The 24,101-nt window shown below is 34.6% G+C and overlaps 1 protein-coding gene across 5 annotated transcripts in view; it reads right to left on the bottom strand.

Moving 5' to 3' along the window:
* ZNF280D (zinc finger protein 280D) overlaps positions 1 to 24,101 on the bottom strand; it is a 143,334-nt gene that overhangs the window by 94,525 nt on the left and 24,708 nt on the right. For all 5 annotated transcript variants that reach the window (XM_030318109.1, XM_030318107.1, XM_030318111.1 and 2 more), the window contains 3 exons: positions 20,316 to 20,433; positions 7,705 to 7,875; positions 7,457 to 7,566 (listed from right to left, as the gene is read on the bottom strand). In XM_030318109.1, the coding sequence (XP_030173969.1) occupies positions 7,457 to 7,566; positions 7,705 to 7,875; positions 20,316 to 20,433 (399 nt within the window). The remainder of the gene's footprint in view (positions 1 to 7,456; positions 7,567 to 7,704; positions 7,876 to 20,315; positions 20,434 to 24,101) is intronic.

The following is a 24,101-nucleotide window of genomic DNA, read 5'->3' as shown; positions in this document are numbered from 1 at the left end:
TAGTCAAATTCACAAGATACACAAACAAGGAAAGAATCATGAAAGCAGCAGAGGAAAAAAAAGTCCTTAACCTACAAGGGAAGACAGATCAGGTTTGCAGCAGATCTATCCACAGAAACTTGGCAGGCCAGAAAGGAGTAGCAGGATATACTGAACATGCAGAATCAAAAAAATATTCAGCCAAGAATTCTTTATCCAGCAAGTCTGTCACTCGGAATAAAAGGAGAGCTAGAGTCTCCCAGACAAACAAAACTAAAGGAGTTGGTGACCACTAGACCTGCCCTGCAATAAATTTTAAGGGGGACTCTGAGTGGAGAAAAAAACAAAACAAAACAAAAAAGACCAAAAGCAAAAAAGACCAGAAAGGACCCAAGAACATTACCAGAAATACCAACTCCATAGCAATACAATGGCATTAAATTCATTTCTTTCAATAATCAACTCTGAATGTAAATGGACTAAATGCTCTAATCAAAAGACACAGGGTATCAAAACGGATAAAAAAAAAAAAAACAATGCCCATCTATATGCTGACTACAAGATACTCATTTTAGACCTAAAGACATCTGCAGTTTGGGGTGCCTGGGTGACTCAAACAGTTAAGCATCTGACTCTTGGTTTCAGCTCAGGTCATGATCTCACATTTGTGAGTTCAAGCCCCGTATTATGCTCTGCGCTGACAGTGCAGAGCCTGCCTGGGAATCTCCCTCTCCGCCCCTTCCCCATTCATGTTCTTTCTCCCTCAAAATAAATAAATAAACTTTAAAAAATTAAAAAAAAAAAAGACATCTGCAGACTGAAAGGGGATGGAGAACCAACTATCATGCTAATGGATGTCAAAATAAAGCCTGAGTAGCAATACTTATATCAGACAAATTAGATTTTAAAATAAAGACCATAACAACAGATGAAGAAGGGCATTATATCATAATTAAGGAGGTTATCCACCAAGATCTAACAATTGTAAATATTTATGCCACCAACTTAGAATCATCCAAATACACAAGTCAAATAATCACAAACATAAAGAAACTCATTGATAATACCATAATAGTAGGTAGACTTTAACACCCCACTTACAACACACAGATCATCTTAGCAGAAAATCAGCAAGGAAACAATGGCTTTGAATGACACACTGAACTGGATGGACTCAACAGATATGCTGAGAACATTTCATCCTAAAGCAGCAGAGTACACATTCTTCTTGAGTGCACATGGAACATTCTCCAGAACAGATCACACACTGGGTCACAAAACATCCCTCAAAAAGCACAAAAAGATCAACATCATTCCATGCATATTTTCAGACCACAATGCTATGAAACCTGAAATCAGCCACAAGAAAAAATTTGGAAAGACCACAAATACTTGGAGATTAAAGAACATCCGTAAACCAAGAAATTAAAGAGGAAATAAAAAAGTACATGGAAGCCAATGAAAATGAAAACATGACAGTCCAAAACCTTTCAGACGCAGCAAAGGCAGTCATAAAAGGGAAGTATATCCCAATCCAGGCCTTGCTGTAAGAAGGAAGCAATGTCTCAAATACACAACCTAACCATTCACCTAAAGGAGCTGGAAAAAGCACAGCAAATAATGCACAAAACCAGCAGAAGAAGGGAAATAAAGATTAGAGTGGAAATCAATGATTTCTAAATCAAAAAATAGTAGAACATATTAATAAAACTAAGCTAGTTCTTTGAAAAAATTAACAAAATTGATAAACTCCTAGATTTATCAAGAAGAAAAAGGAAAGGACCCAAATAAATAGAATCACAAATGAGAGGAGATTTCACAACAAACACCATAAAAATACAAACAATAATAAGAGAATATTATGGACAATTATATGCAAACAAATTGGGCAATCTGGAAGAAATGGATAAATTCCTACAAGCATATAAATTACCAAAACTGAAACAGGTAAAAGTAGAAAATTTGAACAGACCCATAACCACTGAAGAAATTGAATCAGTAATTATAAACTGAAGAAATTGAATCAGTAATTATAAACTAACAAAACTGAAACAGGAAGTAGAGCATTTGCACAGACCCACAGCCAGTACAGAAATTGAATCTGTAATAAAAAATCTCCCAACAAACAAAAGTCCAGTGTCAGATGGCTTCCTGGGGCAATTCTATCAACATTTAAGAAGAGTTAACACCTATTCATTTGAAGCTGTTCCAAAAAATAAAATGGAAGGAAAACTTCCAAACTCATTCTGTGAGGTCAGCATTTCTTTGATTCTAAGACCAAAGACTCCACTAAAAAGGAGAATTACAGACCAATTTCCCTGATGAACATGGATGCAAAAATTCTCAACAAGATACTAGCAAACCAAATGCAACAATACATTGAAAGAATTACTCACCATAAGCAAGTGGGATTATTCCTGGGCTGCAGGAGTGGTTCAATATCCACAAATCAATCAATATGATATATCACATTAATGAAAGAAAGGATAAGAACCACATGATACCCTCAATAGACACAGAAAAAGCATTTGACAAAATATAGCATCCTCTCTTGATAAAAACTCTCAAGAAAGTAGGGATGGAGGGAACATCCCTCAACATCATAAAGGCCATCCATACATGAAAGACCCATAGCTACTATCATCCTCACTGAGGAAAAACTGAGAGCTTTTCCCCTAAGGTCAAGAACACAAGAGCGATGTCTGCTCTCACAACTGTTGTTTATCACAGTACTGAAAGTACTAGCCTCAGTAATCAGATAACAAAAAGAAAAAAAAGTCATCCAAATTGGCAAAGAAGTCAAACTTTCACTTTTCACAGATGACATGATATTCTATGTGGAAAACCTCAAAGATTCCACCAAAAAACTTCTAGAAGTGATACATGAATTCAGCAAAGCTGCAGGATATAAAATTAACATACAGAAATCAGTTACATTTCTATACACCAATAATGAAGCAACAGAAAAAGAAATCAAGGAATCTATGCCATCGATAACTGCACCAAAAACCATAAAATACCTAGAAATAAACCTAACCAAAAAGGTAAAAGATCTACACACAGAAAGCTATGGAAAACTTAGGAAAGAAATTGAAGAAGACACAAAGAAATGGAAAAATATTCCATTCTCATGGACTGGAAGAAAAAATATTGTGAAAATGTCAATACTACCCAAAGCAATCTACACATTCAATGCAATCCCTATCAAAATACCAGCATTCTCCACAGAGCTAGAACAAATAATTATAAATTTGTACAGAACTAGAAAAGTCCCCAAAGAGCCAAAGTGATGTTGAAAAAGAAAACCAAAGCTGGAGGCATCCCAATTCTGAACTTCAAGCTACATTACAAAGCTACAATCATCAAGATAGTATGGTACTGGCACAAAAAGAGACACAAAGATCAATAGGACAGAACAGAAAACCCGGAAATGGACCCACAAATACATGGCCAACTAATCTTTGACAAAGCAAGAAAGAATATCCAATGGAAAAAAGACAGTCTCTTCAGCAAATGGTGTTGGGAAAACTGGACAGTGACATGCAGAAGAATAAATCTGGACCACTTTCTTCCACCATACACAAAAATTAACTCAATATGGATGAAAGACCTAAATGTAAGACAGGAAGCCATCAAAACCCTAGAGGAGAAACCAGGCAAAAACTTCTGATCTCAACTGCAGCAACTTCTTACTAGACATGTCTCCAGAGGCAAGGGAAACAAAAGCAAAAATGAACTACTGGGACCTCATCAAGATAAAAAGCTTCTGCACAGCTAAGTAAACAATCAACAAAACTCAAAGGCAACCAACATAATGGGAGAAGATATTTGCAAATGACATCTCTTATAAAGGGTTAGTATCAAAAATGCATAAAGAATTTCTCAAACTCAACACCCAAAAAATAAATAATCCAGTGAAGAACGGACACTTTTCCAAAGACATCCAGATGGCAAACAGACTCATGAAAAGACGCTCAACATTACTCATCATCAGGGAAATACAAATCAAAACCACAATGAGATACCACCCCACACCTGTCAGAATGGCTAAATGAACAACTCAGGAAACAAAGATGTTGGCGAGAATGTGGAGAAAGGGGAACACTTTTGTACTGTAATGCAAACTGGTGCAGCCCCTCTGGAGAACAGTATAGAGGTTCCTCAAAAAATTAAAAATAGAGCTATCCTATGGCTAGCAATTACACTACTATTTATACAAAAAATACAAAAATGCTGATTCGAAGAGGCATATGCACCCCAATGTTTACAGCAGCACTATCAACAACAGCCAAATTATGGAAAGACCCCAAATGTCCAATGACTGATGAATGGATAAAGAAGATGTGGTATATATATACAATGGAATATTACTAAGCAATCCAAAAGAATGAAATCTTGCCATTTGCAACAATGTGAAGGGAACTAGAATGTATTTTGCAAAATGAAATCAGTCAGAGAAAGACAAATATCATGATTTCACTTATATGTGGAATTTAAAAAAAACAAAACAGATGAACATAGGGGAAAGGAAGCAAAAATAAGATAAAAACAGAGAGGGAGGCAAACCAGGGGAGACTTTTAAATACAGGGAACAAACTGAGGGCTGTTAGAGGGGAGATGGGGACGGGATGGGCTAAATGGGTGATGGGCATTAAGGAGGGCACTTGTTGGAATGAGCACTGGGTGTCATATGTAAGTGATCCATCACTAAATTACTCCATTATTATACTATATGTTAACTAACTTGGATTTAAATTTAAAAAATAATAATAAATTTGTTGTAGATTTAAAAAAAAGATGAAGTATACAACAAAATAAAGATAAAGAAATCTAAATAATGTAATTAATAAGCTATGTCTGATTAATAAATTTCAAATTCCATACCCTATGAAAAACTGCATACCTATTTTCAGGTTTCCATGTAACATTAAATAACCTATCCACTCAAAAAGGAAAAAAAAATGTGAGAATTTGGGCTTTTACCATTAATGTTTGAACGCCAGTTATGCCTTTAAATAAACTGGCTATAAAACAATGAGAAAATGTTCATCTCCAAGAATTTTTTTCTTTTTTTTTTTTTTTTTAAGATTTTAATATATATTTTAGAAAGAGCCTACAAGCAGGGCAGAGAGAAAGAAAGAGAGATAGAGAGGGAGAGAGATTCTTAAGCAGGCTCCATTACCAGTGTGGAGCCCAAAGCAGGGCTCAATCCCACGACCCTGGGATCATGACTTGAGCCAAAATTAAGAGTCAGATGCTCAAGAGAGTGACCTACCCAGGTGCCCCTGCAAGAATTTTCTAAAGATTAAATGAAATACAGTATTTAAAGTTTAGTAGTCTGGCACATGGTCTCAGATACACAAATTGTTCTTAATACTGTAGGATATTTGCCTTATGTTTTAGATATTCTTTACTGAAAGAGAAAACATTATTTCTGTAGTGCAGTCATCTACTTATCTATAATAGCAAACATTAATTCACAAAGAATCTAAAAATTACATTTTTTCAAAATGGAACTCATTGTTGTAATACTAAAACTTCAACTGATATATAAAATGCATAAGCTAGGATACAAAAAGTCTAAGTTTTAAACTTCCTTGTCCTAGAGTTGGTGACTATTCTGTCACATTTCTTTATGATATAAACACACATAATAAGCTGTTTATATTATATATTTAACTTAGTTCACTAATACGTCTTCAAGATCATCCCATATCATTATCCATTACAGACATTCCATTCTTTTTAAAAGGTTGCATAGTGTTCTATTATATGAATATTATATGAAATTTTGGTTGTTTCTAATATGAGTAATCAAAAACAATGCAATAATACACATATTGGATGTAAAGCTACATTTTGGAAAATAGCTGCCAATTTTACCAGATACAGAAGGATATACACAATATGCTACAATTTATATACAAAACAGAAAGAAAATAAGAACATTTGTGTTAACTGTTTATGTGGAAAGGAAATTAGGAAAAATACAAAAACCAACTAATAAAAATTATTTTCTTTGAGAGTCATTCTGAGAACCAGATAAATAAGAGACACAGTTAAGATTTTTCACTTATATGCCTTTGGAAACTGTTTTATCTTGAATAATATCACTGTATTTCTTACTCAAATAATTAAAGTCAAAGAATGTAGCTTTTTCTTTCGATCTAAAATGCAAACATAAAATACATCAAGTATCTCATCAAAGCATTACACAGATAAAAAAAAAAAAGTGAAAGCACCTGTACAGGTTAATTTTTATGTAAGAAGAAAGCACAGAGTGCAATTATCAGGGACTACATTCTGGTTGCTGGAAGTAGTGACAGACCAAATGCTGTTTTGTAACCGAATAAAAAGACATACTTGAAATTCTAAAAAAGTTCCCTTATTTTTTCTACCTTTTTAATAAAATGTTTTATCTTAATAAAAGTTTGTCAATTTCTGAAATTGTGAACAAGAACTTTCCTTACCTATTTCTTTACAACTGTACCCTTCTCCTTCCTTTCTTTCTTCATATAATCTACATGGACTTTTTTCTTTCTCTTTCTCCCTTCCTGCCATTGCTATAGGACATGCAAAGAGAATGCAGGATATCTTTCCTCACACCAAAGGAGGATACTGTAATATACACTAAAATATTTCAAGTGAAATGTTACCTACACCTCATATTTCATTTGCACTTTGAAAAATTCTTAAAATTTAATCTCAAGAGCTTCCTATTCCAATAAAAAGCCTGAATTAATTTAGGACAATTACACAAACTATATTCTGAATATAATTATTTCAGATGAAATGCTCCATTATTTGGGGTTTAAGTCTGAGCGTTGAAAATTAAATGTAAAATTCAGATTTTCATTGTGTAATGTGTCATGCACATGTTACCATGAACCCAAAAACATAATAATTAAAGAAACTATAAAAATGCCTTTTTTTAAAAGTTTGAATTATGCCAAATCTACTAAATATTTTGATTAATAATTTACTTTCATTTAAAATGAGAATATAATAAGCATACATTATAATGCACATAAACTTAATTCTTAAAATTTGATGATTCAGGGGCGCCTGGGTGGCTCAGTCGGTTAAGCGGCCGACTTCGGCTCAGGTCATGATCTCGCACTCCGTGGGTTCGAGCCCCGCGTCGGGCTCTGTGCTGACAGCTCAGAGCCTGGAGCCTATTTCGGATTCTGTGTCTCCCTCTCTCTGACCCTCCCCCGTTCATGCTCTGTCTCTCTCTGTCTCAAAAATAAATAAACGTTAAAAAAAAATTTTTTTTTAAATTTGATGATTCAGAGGAAATTTAAAAATCTTATATGAAGATAATCATTATGAATATAAATCTTTGCCAAAGTTATATGGAAATACCACTATGAGAAGATTTTTTTCATTAAATATCTGGACAAAGCATTATTTACTATAAATCAATATTTTAGGGATTTGCAAACCTGTTTAAAATTAAATTTTGAAAAAGTTTTACCTTCATGTGATTTTTCAAAGGATCCAAAAGATTAAAATGAATATTGCACTTTGGACAAGCTCTTGGAAAAGGTGTTCCATTTTTAGATTGATTTGATGAGGTATTTGTACCTAAAATAAATTCAAAACATATGTAATTCAAAATTCATCTTTTATAATTTTAATCACTAAAAATAGGAAATTCACGATTTCTAAAATTTATATATAAATACTATAATTTCTTTTGTATATGCCACATTTCACATTTACCTTTTGATGATGTAGCCTGGGGAGATGTCACTGAAAGAGACTTAACTGAAGGAAATACAGCTGAAGAATTTATTCCAGAAACACCATCACTGGGCTTAGGTTTTTTTGGATTAACGCTGTTTACTTCAGAAGTAGAAGGACGTTTTGATAAAAACGAACTTTCATTCATACCTACAATGAGTTAAATAAGTGGGAAAAGTATTTTTAAACACTGTAGCATGTTTCCTACAACTAAATCAAATTACTTTGGAGCTAAATTAAATGTAATACAATTGAGTGATCCTATCATTCAAATGACAATAAATAATGATAAAAATTTATGTGATGAAAAGTCAGGGGTGTACCAAATGGAAATCTTGAAAAAGAACAAAACTGGAGGCATCACAATCCCAGATTTTAAGATATATGACAAAGCTGTAGTAATAAAACAGTATGGTACTGGCACAAAAACAGACACACAGATCAGTACAACAAAACAGAGAGCCCACAAATAAACCCACAATTATATGGTCAATGAATCTACAACAAAGGAGGCAAGAATATACAATGGTTTGAAAAAGTCTCTTCAACAAATGATGTTGGGAAAACTGGACAGTTAATATGAAGAATGAAACTGGATTACTTTATTACACCATACACAAAAATAAACTCAAAATGGAATAAAGACCTAAATGAAAGATCTGAAACCATAAAATTTCTACAAGAAAACATGGGCAATAATCTCTTGGAAATCAGCCATAGAAATATTTTTCTAGATAGGTCTCCTCTGGCAAGGCAAACAAGAGCAAAATTAAACTACTGAGACTACACCAAAATTAAAGACTTTTGCACAGCAAAGGAAACCATCAACAAAACAAAGAGGCAATCTACAGAATGGGAAAAGATATTTTCAAATGATACATCCAATAGGGAGTTAATATCCAAAATTTACAAATAACTTATACAACTCAACAGCAAAATAATAATAATAATAATAATAATAATAATAATAATAATAACACAATTAAAAATGGTCAGAAGACATGAACAGACATTTCTCCAAAGCAGACATACAGATGACCAACAGACGCATGAAAAGATGTTCACCAACACCTAATCATCAGTGAAATGCAAATCAAAACCACAATGAGAAATCATCTCACACCTGTCAGAATGGCTAAAATCAAAAAGACAAGAAATAACAAGTGTTGATGAGGATGTGGAGGAAAAGGAACCCTCATGCATTGGTAGGAATGCAAGCCAGTGCAGCCACTTTGGAAAACAGTGTAAAGGTTCGTCAAAAAACTAAAAATATAATTACTGTATTATCCAGTAATTCCACTACTGGGTATTTACTCAAAGAATGCAAAAACAAAAATTCAAAAAGATGTATGTTTATTGCAGCATTATTTACAATAACCAAAATATAAAAAAAACCCAAGCATCCATCCACAGATGAATGGATAAAGAAAATGTGGTGTATATATATACACAATGGAATATTAGCCATAAAAAAGAATGAAATCTGAACTTTTGCAACAACACAGATGGACCTAGAGGGTACAATGCTAGAGTGAAATAACTCAGTCAGAGAAAGACAAACACCATATGATTTTATTCATATGTGTAATTTAAGAAACAAAACAAATGCATAAAGAAAAAAAGGAGAGAAAGAAATAACCCAGACTCTTAAAGAACAAACTGGTAGTAGCCAGCAGGGAGGTGGATGGGGAATGGGTGAAATAGGTGAAGAGGATTAAAAGTACACTTATCATGAAGAGTACTGAGTAACATATAGAATTTTTGAATCATTATATTATACCCCTGAAACTAATATAACACTGTATTTAATTATATTTGAAAATTTTTAAAAAGTAATTTAACTTTTGGGTGAGGAACTAAAATGGCAGCATAGTAGGACTCTAGGCTCCTCTTGTCCCTTGAACACAACTAGGTAACTATAGCATCATTCTGAATACTCAAGAAATTGACCTGAGGACTGACAGAACAAACACCACAACTAGAGGGAGAGAAGAGGCCACACATCTAGGTAGGTAGGAAGCACAGAGACTTTGGGGGAGAAATGGACTACAGGTGCTGCAGAGGGGAGGGAGCCCTGGTGGTGGAGAGATGAGAAAGAGAGGGGAGGGAGAAAGAAAGAAAAAGAAAAGAACACACAGGGGAATGCACAAAAACACTTCCCCAAAGCCATTGGCCGGGAAAAGGAGACGGGCGGATTTTCCTAAGTTTTTGCAATCAGCGGAGCTTGAAGACAGGAGTTTTAAAGGTCAGCAGGCTTGACGAGAAGGTAGGCAAACAAATCTGGGGCAGACAGTGACATCTGAGGAATGCCCAAGGCACACAGTGGGGAAATTGTTCACTTGTGGGGCGCATCTGAGAGAGGTAGCATTTGGAGAGGCACCTCTCACGGGCCAAAAGAGCTGGGAGCGCCATTTCCCTACCCTGCCCCTCAGCATAGGCACAGAGCCACCTGCCAAGGGAAGCTTGGACCCAACACTGGCTGCCTACCCTGTGCACCTTGGCCTCTGGCAACTGCTGTTCTTGGTCAAACCCGCATCAGTCCCAGGGCAACAAGACCTTTCGCCAGGAGGCCAGCATAGGCCATGCCCACACCACATCCCTAAAGTTTGGAGTTTTAGAAGTCAGAAGGGTTGGCTGGGATAGAGCCCTAAGTACACTGCACTGCTCCTGGCAGACAAGCAACCCAGGGACAGACAGCATGAAAATGGCAATCTGAAAAATGCCTGGGACACAAAAAGGGAAACTACCTGCTCTTCTGAGAGTGCTTCCCTGATAGCAGCAAGCACGGAGACCCCTCTCTGGGGACAAGGGAGCACGCTGGCACCATTTCTCTCCCCAAGTGTCAGCATAAACCACCGGCAGTAAACAGCATAGTGCCTACACTGACTGCCTAACCTGCTTACACCATGCCCTGCACCACCCCCCAGCACTCTGGTGAGACTTCCCTTCTTAGGCAAGCATGCTTCAGTACCAGTGCAGTCGGCCGTTTCCCCAGAAGACCAGCAGAAACCCCGCAAACATCACGTCCCCTGGCCAGACAGTTCTGCAAGGCTTCAGTTCTAGAGGAAGTTGTTAAAACTCACCACACTCTGTTCCAGGTCCAAACAATGCTCACTGCAAGCAAACAGAACCTCTGAAGATGATTGGCCTAAAGGACATAGTAGCCAAAACACAGCAGTGAAGTGCACACAACACACACCAGAGACACTCCCTGAGGCGCCAAGCTCTGAACACTATATGACCTCTTCTTCATAAAGCCATTGGTCTCAGAAACAGGAAATATAACAGGCTTTTCTAACACACAGAAGACAGAGACCTAGATAAAATGCCATGACAGAGGATTTAATCCCAAATGAAACAACAAAAAGTCATGGCCAGAAATTTAATCAAAATAGATATAATATCCCTGATAGAAAATTTAAAGCAACAATCATACAATACTTGCTGAGCTTGAAAAAAGGGAGACCCTTACCTGAGATAAAACTGTTAAAAAACAATCAGTCAGAAACGATAAATGCAATCTGAAAACAAACTGAAACAAACTGGATGCAGAGAACACATGGATGGAAGAAGCAGAGGAACAAATAAGTGATACAGAAGATAAAATAATAGAAAATAATGAAGCTGTACAAAAGAAAGAAAGAATTATGGAACATGAGAATAGACTTAGGAACTCAGTGACTCCATCAAACATCATAACATTCATATTATAGGAATCCCAGAAGCAGAGAGAAAAGGGGGGAGAAAATTTATTTGAGAAAATAACAGCTGAAAACTTCCCTTATCTGGGGAAGGAAAGAGACATCCAGATCCAGGAAGCACAAAGAACTACCATGAAAATCAATAAAAGCAGGTCAACATCAAGACATATTGTAATCAAATTTATAAAATATAGCCAAAAAAAAAAAAATACTAAAAGCAGCAACACAAAAAGTCCCTACCTTACAAAGGAAGATCCATAAGTCTAGCTTCACATCTCTCCATAGAAACTTGACAAGCCAAAAGGGAGTGGCATGATATATTCAAAGTGCTAAATGGGAAAAATCCGCAGCCAAGAACACTTTACCCTGCAAAGCTATCATTCAGAATAGGAGAGATAAAGAGTTTCCCAGACAAATAAAAACTAAAGGAGTTCGTGACCACTAAAACAGCCCTGCAAAAAATATTAAAAAGGGACTTTTCAAGTGGAAAAGAAAGACTAAAAGTGACAAAGACAAGGAAGGAACAGAGAAAATCTCCATAAACAATGACAAAACAAGTAATACACTGCTACTTAATATATACCTATTAATAATTACTCTAAATGTAAATGGACTAAATACTCCACAAACAAAAGACATAGGGTGTCAGAATGGGTAAAAAAAAAAAAGGTACTGGGGTGCCTGGTGGCTCAGTCAGTTGAATGTTCAACTCTTGATTTCAGCACAGGTCATCCAGGGTCAGGGGATTGAGCCCTGCATTAGGCTCCACACTGAGTGTGGAGTAAGATATTTTCTCTCTTCCTCTGCCCCTCTCCCCACTCATGTACACTCTCTAAAATGATAAAAAAAAATTTTAAAAATAGGGGCACCTGGGTGGCTTAGTCAATTAAGTGTCCAACTTCGGCTCAGGTCATGTTCTCACAATTTGTGATTTCAAGCCCCAAATCGAGCTCTCTGGTGTCAGTGTAGAGCCTGCTTCAAATCTTCTGTCCCCCTCCCTCTCTGCCCCTCCCCATCTTGTGCTCTCTCTCTCTCAAAAATAAATAAACATTTAAAAATGTTTATTAAAAAAATAATAAATAGGGGTGCCTGTGTGGCTCAGTTGGTTAAGCGTCTGATTTTAGCTCAGGTCATGATCTCACAGTTCATGAGTTTGAACCCCGCACTGGGCTCTGTGCTGACAGCTCGTAGCATGGAGCCTGCTTCGGATTTTGTCTCTCCCTCTCTGTCTGCTCCTACCCCCTCATGCTGTGTGTCTCTCAAAAAATAAGTAAACATTTAAAAAAAATTTTTTTAATAAATAAATAATAGCAAGACCCTACTAAATACTGCCTAAAAGAAACTCATTTTAGACCCAGACACTGGTAGTTTGAAAGTAAAGGATGGAGAAATATTTACCATGCAAAAGAACATCAAAAGAAAGCCAGAAGAGCAATACTTATATCAAACAAATTTGGTTTTAAAACACAGGCAATAACATGAGATGAAGGGCACAACAGAATAAAAGGGACTATCCAACAAGAAAATCTAACAATTGTAAATATTTATTACCCCAACATGGAGATACCCAAATATATAAAACAATTAATAACATAAAGGAACTAACTAATAATAATACCATAATTGTAGGAGATTTTAACACCCACTTACATCAATGGACAGATCATCTAAGCAGAAAATCAACAAGGAAACAGGGCTTTGAATGTCACACTGAACCAGATGGACTTAACACACATATTGAGAACGTTTCATCCTAAAGCAGCAGAATATACATTCTTTTCAACTGTACAAGGGACATTCTCCAAAACAGATCACACACTAGGTCACAAATCAGGCCTCAACCAGTACAAAAAGACTGAGATCATATCAGGCGTATATCCTGATTACAATGCTATGAAACTTAAGGTGAACTACAAAAAAAAATTTGGGCAGACCTCAAATACATGCCACTGAACAACGAACGGGTCAACTAGGAAATCCAAAAGCAAATATAAAAAATACAAGCGAACAAATGAAAATGAAAACACAATGGTCTAAAACCTCTGGAATGTACCAAAACTGGTCATAAGAGGGAAGTTTACACTGGCTCCTGGGTGGCTCAGTCAGTTAAGCATCCAATTCTAAATTCAGCTCAGGTCATACTCACAGTTCTTGAGACTGAACCCTACATCAGACTCTGCACTAACAGTGCAGAACCTGCTTGGAATTATCTCTCTTCCCCCACATCCCCTCCCCCCCAAAAAAGACATTAAAAAAAAATAAACTTAGTTTAAAAAAGAGGGAAGTCTGGCCTACCTTAAGAAGCAAGAAAAATCTCAAATAAACAACCTAACCTTATACCTAAAGGAGCTAGAAAAAGAACAACAAACAAAACCAAAAGCCAGCAGAAGGGAAATAATCATCAGAGCAGAAATAAATGATAAAGAAACTAAAAAAAATATTAGAACAGATCAATGAAACCAGTACCTGGTTCACTGAAAAAAAAAAAAAAACAATGAAATTGATAAACCTCTAGTCAGACTTATCAAAGAAAAAAGACTCAATAAAATCACAAACAAGAAAGGAGAAATAACAACCAATACCACAGAAATACAAACAATTATAAGAAAATATTATGAAAAACTATATGCCAAAAAACAACATGGAAGAAATGGATAAATTCCTAGAAACATATAAACTACCAAAACAGAACAAGAAATAGAAAACTTGAACAGACCGGTAACTAGCAAAGAAATTGAATCAGCAATCAAAAATTTCCCAACAAACAAAAGTCCAGGGCCAGATGCCTTCACAGGGGAATTTTACCAAACATATAAAGAAGAGTTAATACCTATTCTTCTCAAATTATTCCAAAAAACAGAAACAAAAGGAAAACTTCCAAATTTATGCTATGATGCCAGCATTACCCTGATAGCAAAACCAGACAAAGACTGCACGACAAAAGAGAACCACAGACTAATATCCCTGATGAACATGGATGCAAAAATTCTCAATGAAGTACTAGCAAATCAAATACAACAGTACATTAAAAGAATCATTCACAACAATCAAGTGGGACTTATTCCTGGGATGCAAGCATGGTTCAATATTTGCAAACCAATGTGATACACCACATTAGTAAAAGAAAAGAACCATATGATCCTCTCAATAGCTGCAGAGAAAACATTTCACAAAGTACAATATTCATTCAGGATAAAAACCTCAACAAAGTCAGTTTAGAAGAAACATACTTTAACATAATAAAGGTCACATACAAAAATCCCACAGCTAGTATCATCCTCAACAGGGAAAAACTGAGAGCTTTTCCTCTACAGTCAGGAGGAAGACAAGGATGCCCACTCTCACCACTTTCATTGAACATAGTAATGGAAGTTCTAAGCACAGCAATCAGAAAACACAAAGAAATAATGGAAGTCCAAATTAGCAAGGAAGAAGTCAAAGTTTCACTATTTGTAGATGACATGATACTGTGTACAGAAAACCCAAAAGACTCCACCAAAAAACTGCTAGAACTGATACATAAATTCAATAAAAAAAATGAATGTAGAGAAAACTGTTGCATTCCTATATACCAATAATGAAGCAGCAGAAGGAGAAATAGAGAAATCAACTCCATTTATAACTGCACCAAAAACAATAAGATACCTAAGAATAAACCTAACCAAAGAGGTTAAAGATCTATATGCTGAAAATTACAAAACACTGATGAAAGAAACGGAAGATGACACCAAGAAATGAAAAAAAAATTCCATGTTCATGTATTGGAACAACAAATACTGTTAAAATGTGTATATTACCCACAGCAATCTACACATTCAATGCAATCCCTATCAAAGTACCAACAACATTTTTCAGAGCTAGAACAAACAATCCTAAAATTTGTATGGAACCACAAAAGACCCTAAATAGCCAAAGCAATCTTGAAAAAGAAAAGCAAAGTTACAAGCATCACAATTCCAAACTTCAAGTTATAATACAAAGTTGTAGCGATCAAAACAGCATAGTAGTGGCACAAAAAGAGACACACAGATCAATGAAACAGAACAGAAAACCCAGAAATAAACCCACAATTATATGGTCAATTAACCTTTGACAAAGCAGGGAAGAATATCTAATAGGAAAAAGAGAGTCTCTTCAACAAATGGTGCTGGGAAAACTGGACAGCAACATGCAAAAGAATGAAACTGGACCACTTTCTTACACCATACACAAAAATAAATTCAGACTCGATAAAAGACCTAAATGTGAGATAGGAAACCATCAAAATCCTAGAGGAGAACACAAGCAGTAACCTCTTTGACTCTGGCCATAGCAACTTCTTTCTAGATAGGTCTCCTGAGGTCAGGGAAACAAAAGCAAAAATAAATTATTGGGATATCATCAAAATAAAAAGCTTCTGCACAGCAAAGGAAACAATCAACAAAACTAAAAGGCAACCTATGAAATGGGAGATGATGTTTGCAGATGACATATCTGATAAAGAATTAGTATATAAAATCTATAAAGAACTTCTCAAACTCAACATCCAAAAACAAATCATCCCATTAAAAAATGGGCAGAAGACATGAATAGTCATTTGTCCAAAGAAGACATACAGATGGCCAACAGACACATGAAAAGATGCTTATTAATATCACTCATCATCAGGGAAACACAAATCAAAAATACAATGACATATCATCTCATACCAGTCAGAATGGCTAAAATTAACAGAGGAAACAACAGGTGTTGGCAAGGATGCAGTGAAAAAGGAACTCTTGTACACTGTTGGTGGTAATGCAAACTGGTGCAGCCACTGCAGAAAACAGTATGAAGGTTCCTCAAAAAGTTAAAAATAACTACACTACCATCCAGCAATTGTACTAGTAGGTATTTACCCAATGGATACAAAAATACTGATTTGAAGGGATGCATGCATGCTAATGTTTATAGCATCATTATCAACAATAGCCCAAATCTGGAAGAACCCAAATGTCCATAGACTGATAAATGGATAAAGAAGATGTGGGGTGTGTGTGTGTGTGTGTGTGTGTGTGTAATATAATACTACTCAGATATTAAAAAAGAATAAATCTTTGGGCACCTGGGTGGCTCAGTCCATTAAGCGTCTGACTTGATTTTAGTTTAGGTCATGATCTCCCGGTTCATGAGATCGAGCCCCACATCAGCCCAGAGCCTGACTGGGATTCTCTCTCTCCCTCTCTCTCTGCCCTTCCCCTGCTAACGCACTCTCTCTCTCTCTCTCTCTAATAAATAAATAAACATTAAAAAAAAAAAAGAATAAAAAAATGAAATCTTGCCATTTACAACAGCATAAATGGAGCGAGAGTATTCTGCTAAGCAAAATAAGTCAGTCAGAAAAAGACAAATACGCTATGATTTCACTCATGTGTGGAATTTAAGAAACAAAACAAATGAACATAAAGGAAAAAAAAAAGAGGAGTGCCTGGGTGGCTCAGTTGGTTAAGTGTCTGATTTGATTTCCACTCAGATCATGATCTTGGTTCATGGGTTGGAGCCCCACATGGGAGCTCTGCGCTGACAGTGTGGAGCCTGCTTGGGATTCTCTCTCTCTCTGTGCACCGACCCCACCTCTCAAAATAAATAAATACACTTAAAAGAAAAAAAAAACTCCTAAGTACAAAGTAGAAAAACTAATCTTAAACGATAATACTTCACTCATTCATATGAAAGAGCCCATGGCTTGTTGGCCTTTTGGCTAAGATCAAGGGTAAAATATGAAAGGACTCATAATGGAAGGAGTGTAGGCATAAAGGTTTTCAAATTATGTTCCCAGAGCCTAAAAGGCTCATTTTAGGGAATATAGAGGGTATGTCTAACACAGAAACTCTTGTATATTTTATTTATTAGGCTTCTGAATAAAATTTTTTTTGCATAGGAATTTTACTCCTAAAAACAGTTTGAAAACCATCACCGGAAAGCCTTATTCAGAACATTAGCAAGAGAAATGGGGATATTTAGGCTATATAACCAGGCCAGGCAAAAGCTCTTTTTGAAAATATCATTCAACTGTACATGGTAATAAGCATTCTAAAACTGCACACCACATTTTCATTCTCTCAACTGTACACTGAAAGTAGGAGCAGTAAAGTAAATATATTAGAAATATTCCAGGGTTTTAAGTCAGAAAGTATAAGTTCAAATCGAGGCTCTGTCACTGACTAGCTATGTATTCTTGGTTTATTTAATTAACTTCTCTTAGCCTCAGTATCCTCTTTTGTAAAAATAAGAGTCATAATGCCTTATTTTACAGAGCTGTTTTAAGATCAATTAAGATAATATATTTAAAGCACCCAACACAATATCTGACACACTGAAAGCATTCAATAATAAATGACAACTACTATCATTACTAAAAAAATATTTTGTATCTTAACTTACTTTTAAAAAGTACCCATACAATATATGGCACATAGAAAGCATTCAATAATAAATGGTAGCTGTTATCATTACTAATGAAATTATTCTGTATCTTACTTTAGAGGAAAAAAATTATTCTAATAGATTCACCTATCAGCTTTTTAATAAGGGGAAACATGCAAGAAAAATAAAGAATATTATATTAGTTGGCTCCTCTGTTCATCCTGTGAAATAACATAAAAATGATTTTTTTTCCCATCCTCAAGGCACATCATTATGGCTATAATATGGGTACCTGGAAAAGATTTGTGCAATCAATAGCATTCTTGTGAAATGGTTAGGTTACCTGAAAAGCCAATGAATGCTGATATTTTAATTATGCATCTGCTTACATAACAGGCTGGAGAGTAGAAATAGACTGTTTTACTATAAGAAATTTTTAATATAATAAAATCACTCTGCATTTAGGAGTTTTAAATTCTGACCCTTCAACTTATTTATCCCTGTTGTCTTTGGCTTGTGTTGTTTCCTATTCTGAACAGTTCTCTCTCTGCCAGTAAAAATCCTTTCAAGAACAAGCTCAAATCCAATCTTCTCCAAATATCCATGATCATTGCAGGGTAGTCAATCATACTAGTGAACATAAAACACATATTATCATTCACACCAACTGGTGTCAAATCCTTTAAAGTTTGGGGCATGTGGGTGGCTCAGGTGGTTAGGCATCCAACTTCGGCTCAGGTCATGATCTCACAGTTCATGAGTTTGAGCCCCACATTGGGCTCTGTGCTGACAGCTCAGAGCCTAGAGCCTGCTTCAGATTCTGTGTCTTCCTCTTTCTGCCCCTTCCGTACTCAACGCTCTGCGTGTGTGTGTCTCTCTCAAAAGTAAATAAACATCAAAAAAAATTTTTTATAAAGTTCATAATGCACTTTCATTTTATTTATCTTATTTGTGACTGAAAAATCCCTGACTAAAGTAGAGTGAGAATTAAAATTATATCTCCTGATGGCTGACTCCAGGCCTGGAAAATAAATGCATTAAAAAAGAAAAATTAAATCTCCATTTTAATAATATGAGAAAACTGAAGTATAAAGACTTGATAAAGACTACAAAAATCTTAAGAACGGCAGTTGAAATCTACATCTTCTTCCTCATCCTACTTACTGTTCAGGCTAAACTCTCTCTGCAACAGAAAACTTACAGGTTGAGCAGGAGTCATTGTCCTTACTCCCAAGAAGTTTCAAAAATTCACTTTTTCTATTAATAAAGTTTCTGTGTTTTAGAAAACCAGACTTAAGACAACAATTTTTCTTCTTCTTTCTTTTGGTTCTTACCTATTGTACTGACTATATTTTTATAAAGCATGTAAGTGACACACCAAGAAATGAATATGAACTCAATATTATCTAAATGGAAAAACATTTTAGGCACTAATATTACAATAAAAAAAGTTGGAGGAGAGGAGTGCCTGGGTGGCTCAGTCAGTTGAGCATCCAACTTCGGCTCAAGTCATGATCTAGCGGTTGATAAGTTCTAGCCCCACATCAGGCTCTGTGCTAACAGCTGAGAGCCTGGAGCCTGCTTCGGATTCTGTGTCTCCCTCTCTCTCTGCCCCTCCCCCGCTCATGCTCTGTCTCAAAAATAAATAATCATTAAAAAAAATTTTTTTAAAGTAAGTGTGCTTGTATTTCTGTCTTGCTTTAAAAAAAAAAAAAAAAAAACAATGGTTAAGAGGGTTTAGTAGATTCTCCACACTGATTTTTTAGTAAATAATCTAAAACTTCCCCTCAAATCTTACTTGTCTCTATTTAGTCAAATATCTGAAATATACCAAAACTGCTAAGATACAAAGCATAATTGCCTTCATTACAGGGAATTTTCAATTAGATGAAATTCTTTCATAGATTACTAATTTATTTTAGGTTAATGAAGAACTATGTTTTAGTATACAATCTAAGAACTTTAATTCTACTAAACAGAGAAATTTCATATTCCTCCAATGGGCATAAACTGAGTACTGGCTATATACAAATTTATTGTACCACTTTATAATAGCATTCTATAATCATATGTAACTATAGTATCTAAAGGCTTTACTGAATAGAAAGACGCTAATCTAATTAGGAAATCAATTGTAACCATATACTTTTTCACACTAGTCATGGAAATTAATACTTCTTTTAACAGAGTATTTATGGTGTCAGAGGACTTCTATAACTTACAGAAATTATTTTATGATTTTTCAGCCCATTTTTAGTGCCAAGTAAGAACATTAGCCAATGTCTTATTAATAAAATGTCTTACTAATAAATAAAAAACAAATAAAAATAAAATGTCTTATTAATAAATAAAATTTTACTTAAAACCATCCAAGGGGGAAAAAAAGTCACCCAAGAAAGGTATTCATGAACTATTAGCGCCATTCTACCTTACAAGAAAGTCAATTACATATGCATATTCATCAAATTTCTTCTTATAATTTTGTTTAAAAGTGCTAAAACCAACCTGGTATAGAAAGCGTCGGTCCCCCTTGGTAATGTGATGATCCTGTATCCTGGGTCAAATCAAATAGTAACTCTGAAGAATTATTAGACACAACTCGTGATGAGTTTGTTATATAACCCTGTTAAAATATTTCAAAGGAAGAATATTACATTTATTCAACATAGTTACAATTATTTTCTTTCATAAACTTTTCTAAAGGTAAACTTAACTGTATCTCAATATTGTAAGAATAGCTTTTGATGACTCAATTAGTAATTAATAAGTTATAAAACACAAAGGTAATTATTACTGTCAAAATTATCATCTAGTAAAACTGAAAGGAAGCTATTACTTACAGCTGATTTGTTCCTAACTAGCGAATTAAAACCGGGCAAATTTTAGTCTGATTTTTTCAAGATCAAGGAAACATATACTCATTTTAAATCAATAGGATTGATACACTTTAGAGGGCTACTAAAAATGCAGTATTCCTATCAAAGAGCAAACAGTAAAACTTATCAAAATCTTTGGGTAAAAGGAAAACAAATATGAAAACATACTGACATAACTATAAAAGCTTCTGTATCTCTATAAACCCCCCACCCCAAGACAAAATATTAGGGCAAACAAATTAGAAGTCAATCTGTAGTGCTGTGCATCAGGATTAGGGATGAATATATCACATGGTTTGAGTTTTGTAATCATCCTAATTGGAAAAATTTATAAGGCAAGGGTCAGGAAAAGAAAGAATGGGTGTCCCCCCACCCCCACCCTGCCCCGCCCCACTCTTCCTACCATTCCACAGAAAGCCATGCTAGACCAGGTAATCTTCCATTTCATAGGATAAATATGAAAGCTACCTGATCAACAGGGTAAACAAATAAGAAAGCCAGGCAAACAGGGTTTATTTAAAATGGAAACTGTTTATAGGAATAATCTGGACTAGCTGCTCTGCTCTTGGAAGCTATGGAAACAAGTGTGTAAGTAACTCAAACCACTTCTAAAATTTGAGAAATAACAGGTAAATTATCTTTATTTGGGCCTTAACAATGTAACATAAAAAATCAGTAATGTCATGACTTCACTGTAAAAAAGCACAATCTTATTTCATAATAAATATTTTCTCCCAATTTGCACTTAAAAAATAAAAAATATTCACATGTATTTAACAAAATAGTTCTTTAACAGAAATACAAAGTTAATACTGTTAATACTTTATTAGGAAAACAACTCTGGTTAATTAAGCTCAACAATTTCAGAGGGTAGGCACATAGTATTCAATAATAATTGGTTAAAATAATTCTCCAACAGGGAATTTTTAATGTCTTAAAAAACAGTTGAAAAAGATATCAAATGGAATAGTAAGGGTGGAACAGACACTAGACTGAGATTCAGAAGACTGGCACATTTAACTATGTAACCTTGGGCAAGTCACTTCTGAGCTTCAAGTTATTCACCTATCAAACTGAAATAATGGCCACAATTGTGTTTTAAATGTACTTGTACTTCATGACACATGTATGTATTAAATTAAGTAGTTGTCACATTACTAATAAAAACCTAACGTTATACCCTATTTTATAAATAGGTAAACTAAGTTTAGGTGTGGTTATATAAGGCTTCCCAATACAGCTGCTTGTTGTTGATGTAGCTGTAATTAGAATCGAGGCCTTATTTCCAAGGCTATACCATTAGGCTATATCACACTAACTTTATTATAAGTGATAATAATATATCCCTGCCATCTGCAAGAGATCTCAAAGAGATATTGAGGTATAAAGATATTCCATGAAAAAGTGTGTGTGCACACACCAAAAAATGAAAAACTGTAATTATAATTTATTAAAAGCAGTGGCTTCCTAACTTCAGAGTAAATTCCCTTAAATAGAGGGGTCTCAATTCATTCCAGAATATATGACATTCTTAACTTTGGAAATTAGAATCACTTGGAGAGTTTTTTACAATATTTCATCTGTAGGACCCACACAGACCAACTGGCACAATCTCTCCTTTTAAGAACTTACAAGATTGGGAAACACCAACTGAGGTGTTTTGATTTTAAAACTATGCCCAGAGAAATAAATATTCTCAGCTAGAAAAAGCTCTAGTTTCTAACTTTTATAACACTAACATACAACCCTTCCTTTTGTTTTTCTTTCTTCTTCCTGGGTCCAAGTCAGAAAGATTTTTTATCAAACTGAATTAAATAACAAAGTTTCTTTTTCCAGTTTTCTATCCTGCAAAAGCCAACAACTTATGGAAAGTATACTGAGTTGACAACTTATGGAAAGTATACTGAGTTAATGTGATCCAACTAATACATTTCAAGTAGCTTTCCAACTTTTGAAATCCCAGAAATAACCTGCATAACCTTAGGATCCAAGATAGAGTCAGTGGTCTGGGTAAAATCTCTCACTTTAGAAATTAAGAAAATGAGGCTCAAAGAGGTTTTGACAATGCTAAGGAGCAAGGTTGAATCAGCATTCAAGTCTCTTGCTTCAATCTAACTTTTTTAACTTAGAGCTGATATCACTATGAGTTATTATTTCAGATAATAATTATCTCAAGTCATTAACAACTCAGGGGACAGAAACATTTGCCCAAAGATATTCTTATTTTTTTATGATATATAACCTCTTCAAAATATAAGTGGGAGTTGAATTTACTTAGCCATAGATTTAAAAATCTATAGCCTTCCTTTTCATTTTTACATAAATTGCAATTAAAATAACTTTTATGAAAAATAAAACCTCAGAATATCAGTTTTAGTGCTAACAGATCTGCAGATTACTTAATAGTAATATGAAATACAGAAAAAATATATTATTCCTCACAAAAGTATTTGGATTCAGTTCTGGTTTTGAACTTGGACATCTGCAAGAAAATTTATAGGTGCTTTGGAAGTTTCCCTTATTGTCAAAAGAACAAACATTTTCATTAAAATTTATTATTTCTCTAAGGCCAGTGCCAAATAGCTTATGATAGATATACATGAAAAAAGCACTGAGTTAATTCAATTCCAACTAATAGCAAAGAACCTTTACATTTTGGGTAACCTTTTGTTTTAGTACTCTAACTCCTTGGTTTCAGGACCCCTTTAACACATTTAAAAATTACTGAGGGCCCAAAAGGTTTTATTTAGTTGGGTTATATCTATTGATATTTATAATATTAGACATTAAATATTTATTTTAAATAACAATAAACCCATTATAGATTAACATAAATAACATTTTATGAAAAGTGACTATCCTACAACACATAAAAAATTAGTGAAAAGAATGGCACTGTTTTACATTTCTGAAAATCTTTTTAATGTCTGGCTTAATCAAAAACGGTTACAGATTTATATCTGCTTCTGTTTTCTATCTGTTAGAGTATGTTATTTTATTTGAAAAATATAGAGAAAATCTGGCTTCATAAAGATATATAGTTGAAAAAGGGAGTATTCTAATAGCAAGTTGGGATAACTATGGGTACACTTCTTTGATACCACACCAAAATTCAACATTGATATTTTCTTAAAGATTTACTGCAATGTGGAATCTGACTCCTTATCACTGAATTTTTTGTACTTTGTTAAAATAAAACCTATTAGTCTATCTTACACTTTGAATGATCTTTTACACATGCATGATTTTACAATATCATGCACTGGTTATTTCAAAAATACTGGTTTCTGTGAATTATGATTATCTTCCAAATGTTAACAGAATCCACTATACAATAACAAAAAATCACATTTATTAACTGTACCACCCATCAGAAAAGTCTTTAAGTACTGGGAAGCTGTCAGATCATAGTGGC

This window comes from Lynx canadensis, chromosome B3, assembly GCF_007474595.2.
Source record: "Lynx canadensis isolate LIC74 chromosome B3, mLynCan4.pri.v2, whole genome shotgun sequence".
Lineage (NCBI taxonomy): Eukaryota > Metazoa > Chordata > Mammalia > Carnivora > Felidae > Lynx > Lynx canadensis.
Note: the sequence above shows the minus strand (reverse complement) of the source record. Positions and strands in the feature narration are given on the sequence as shown.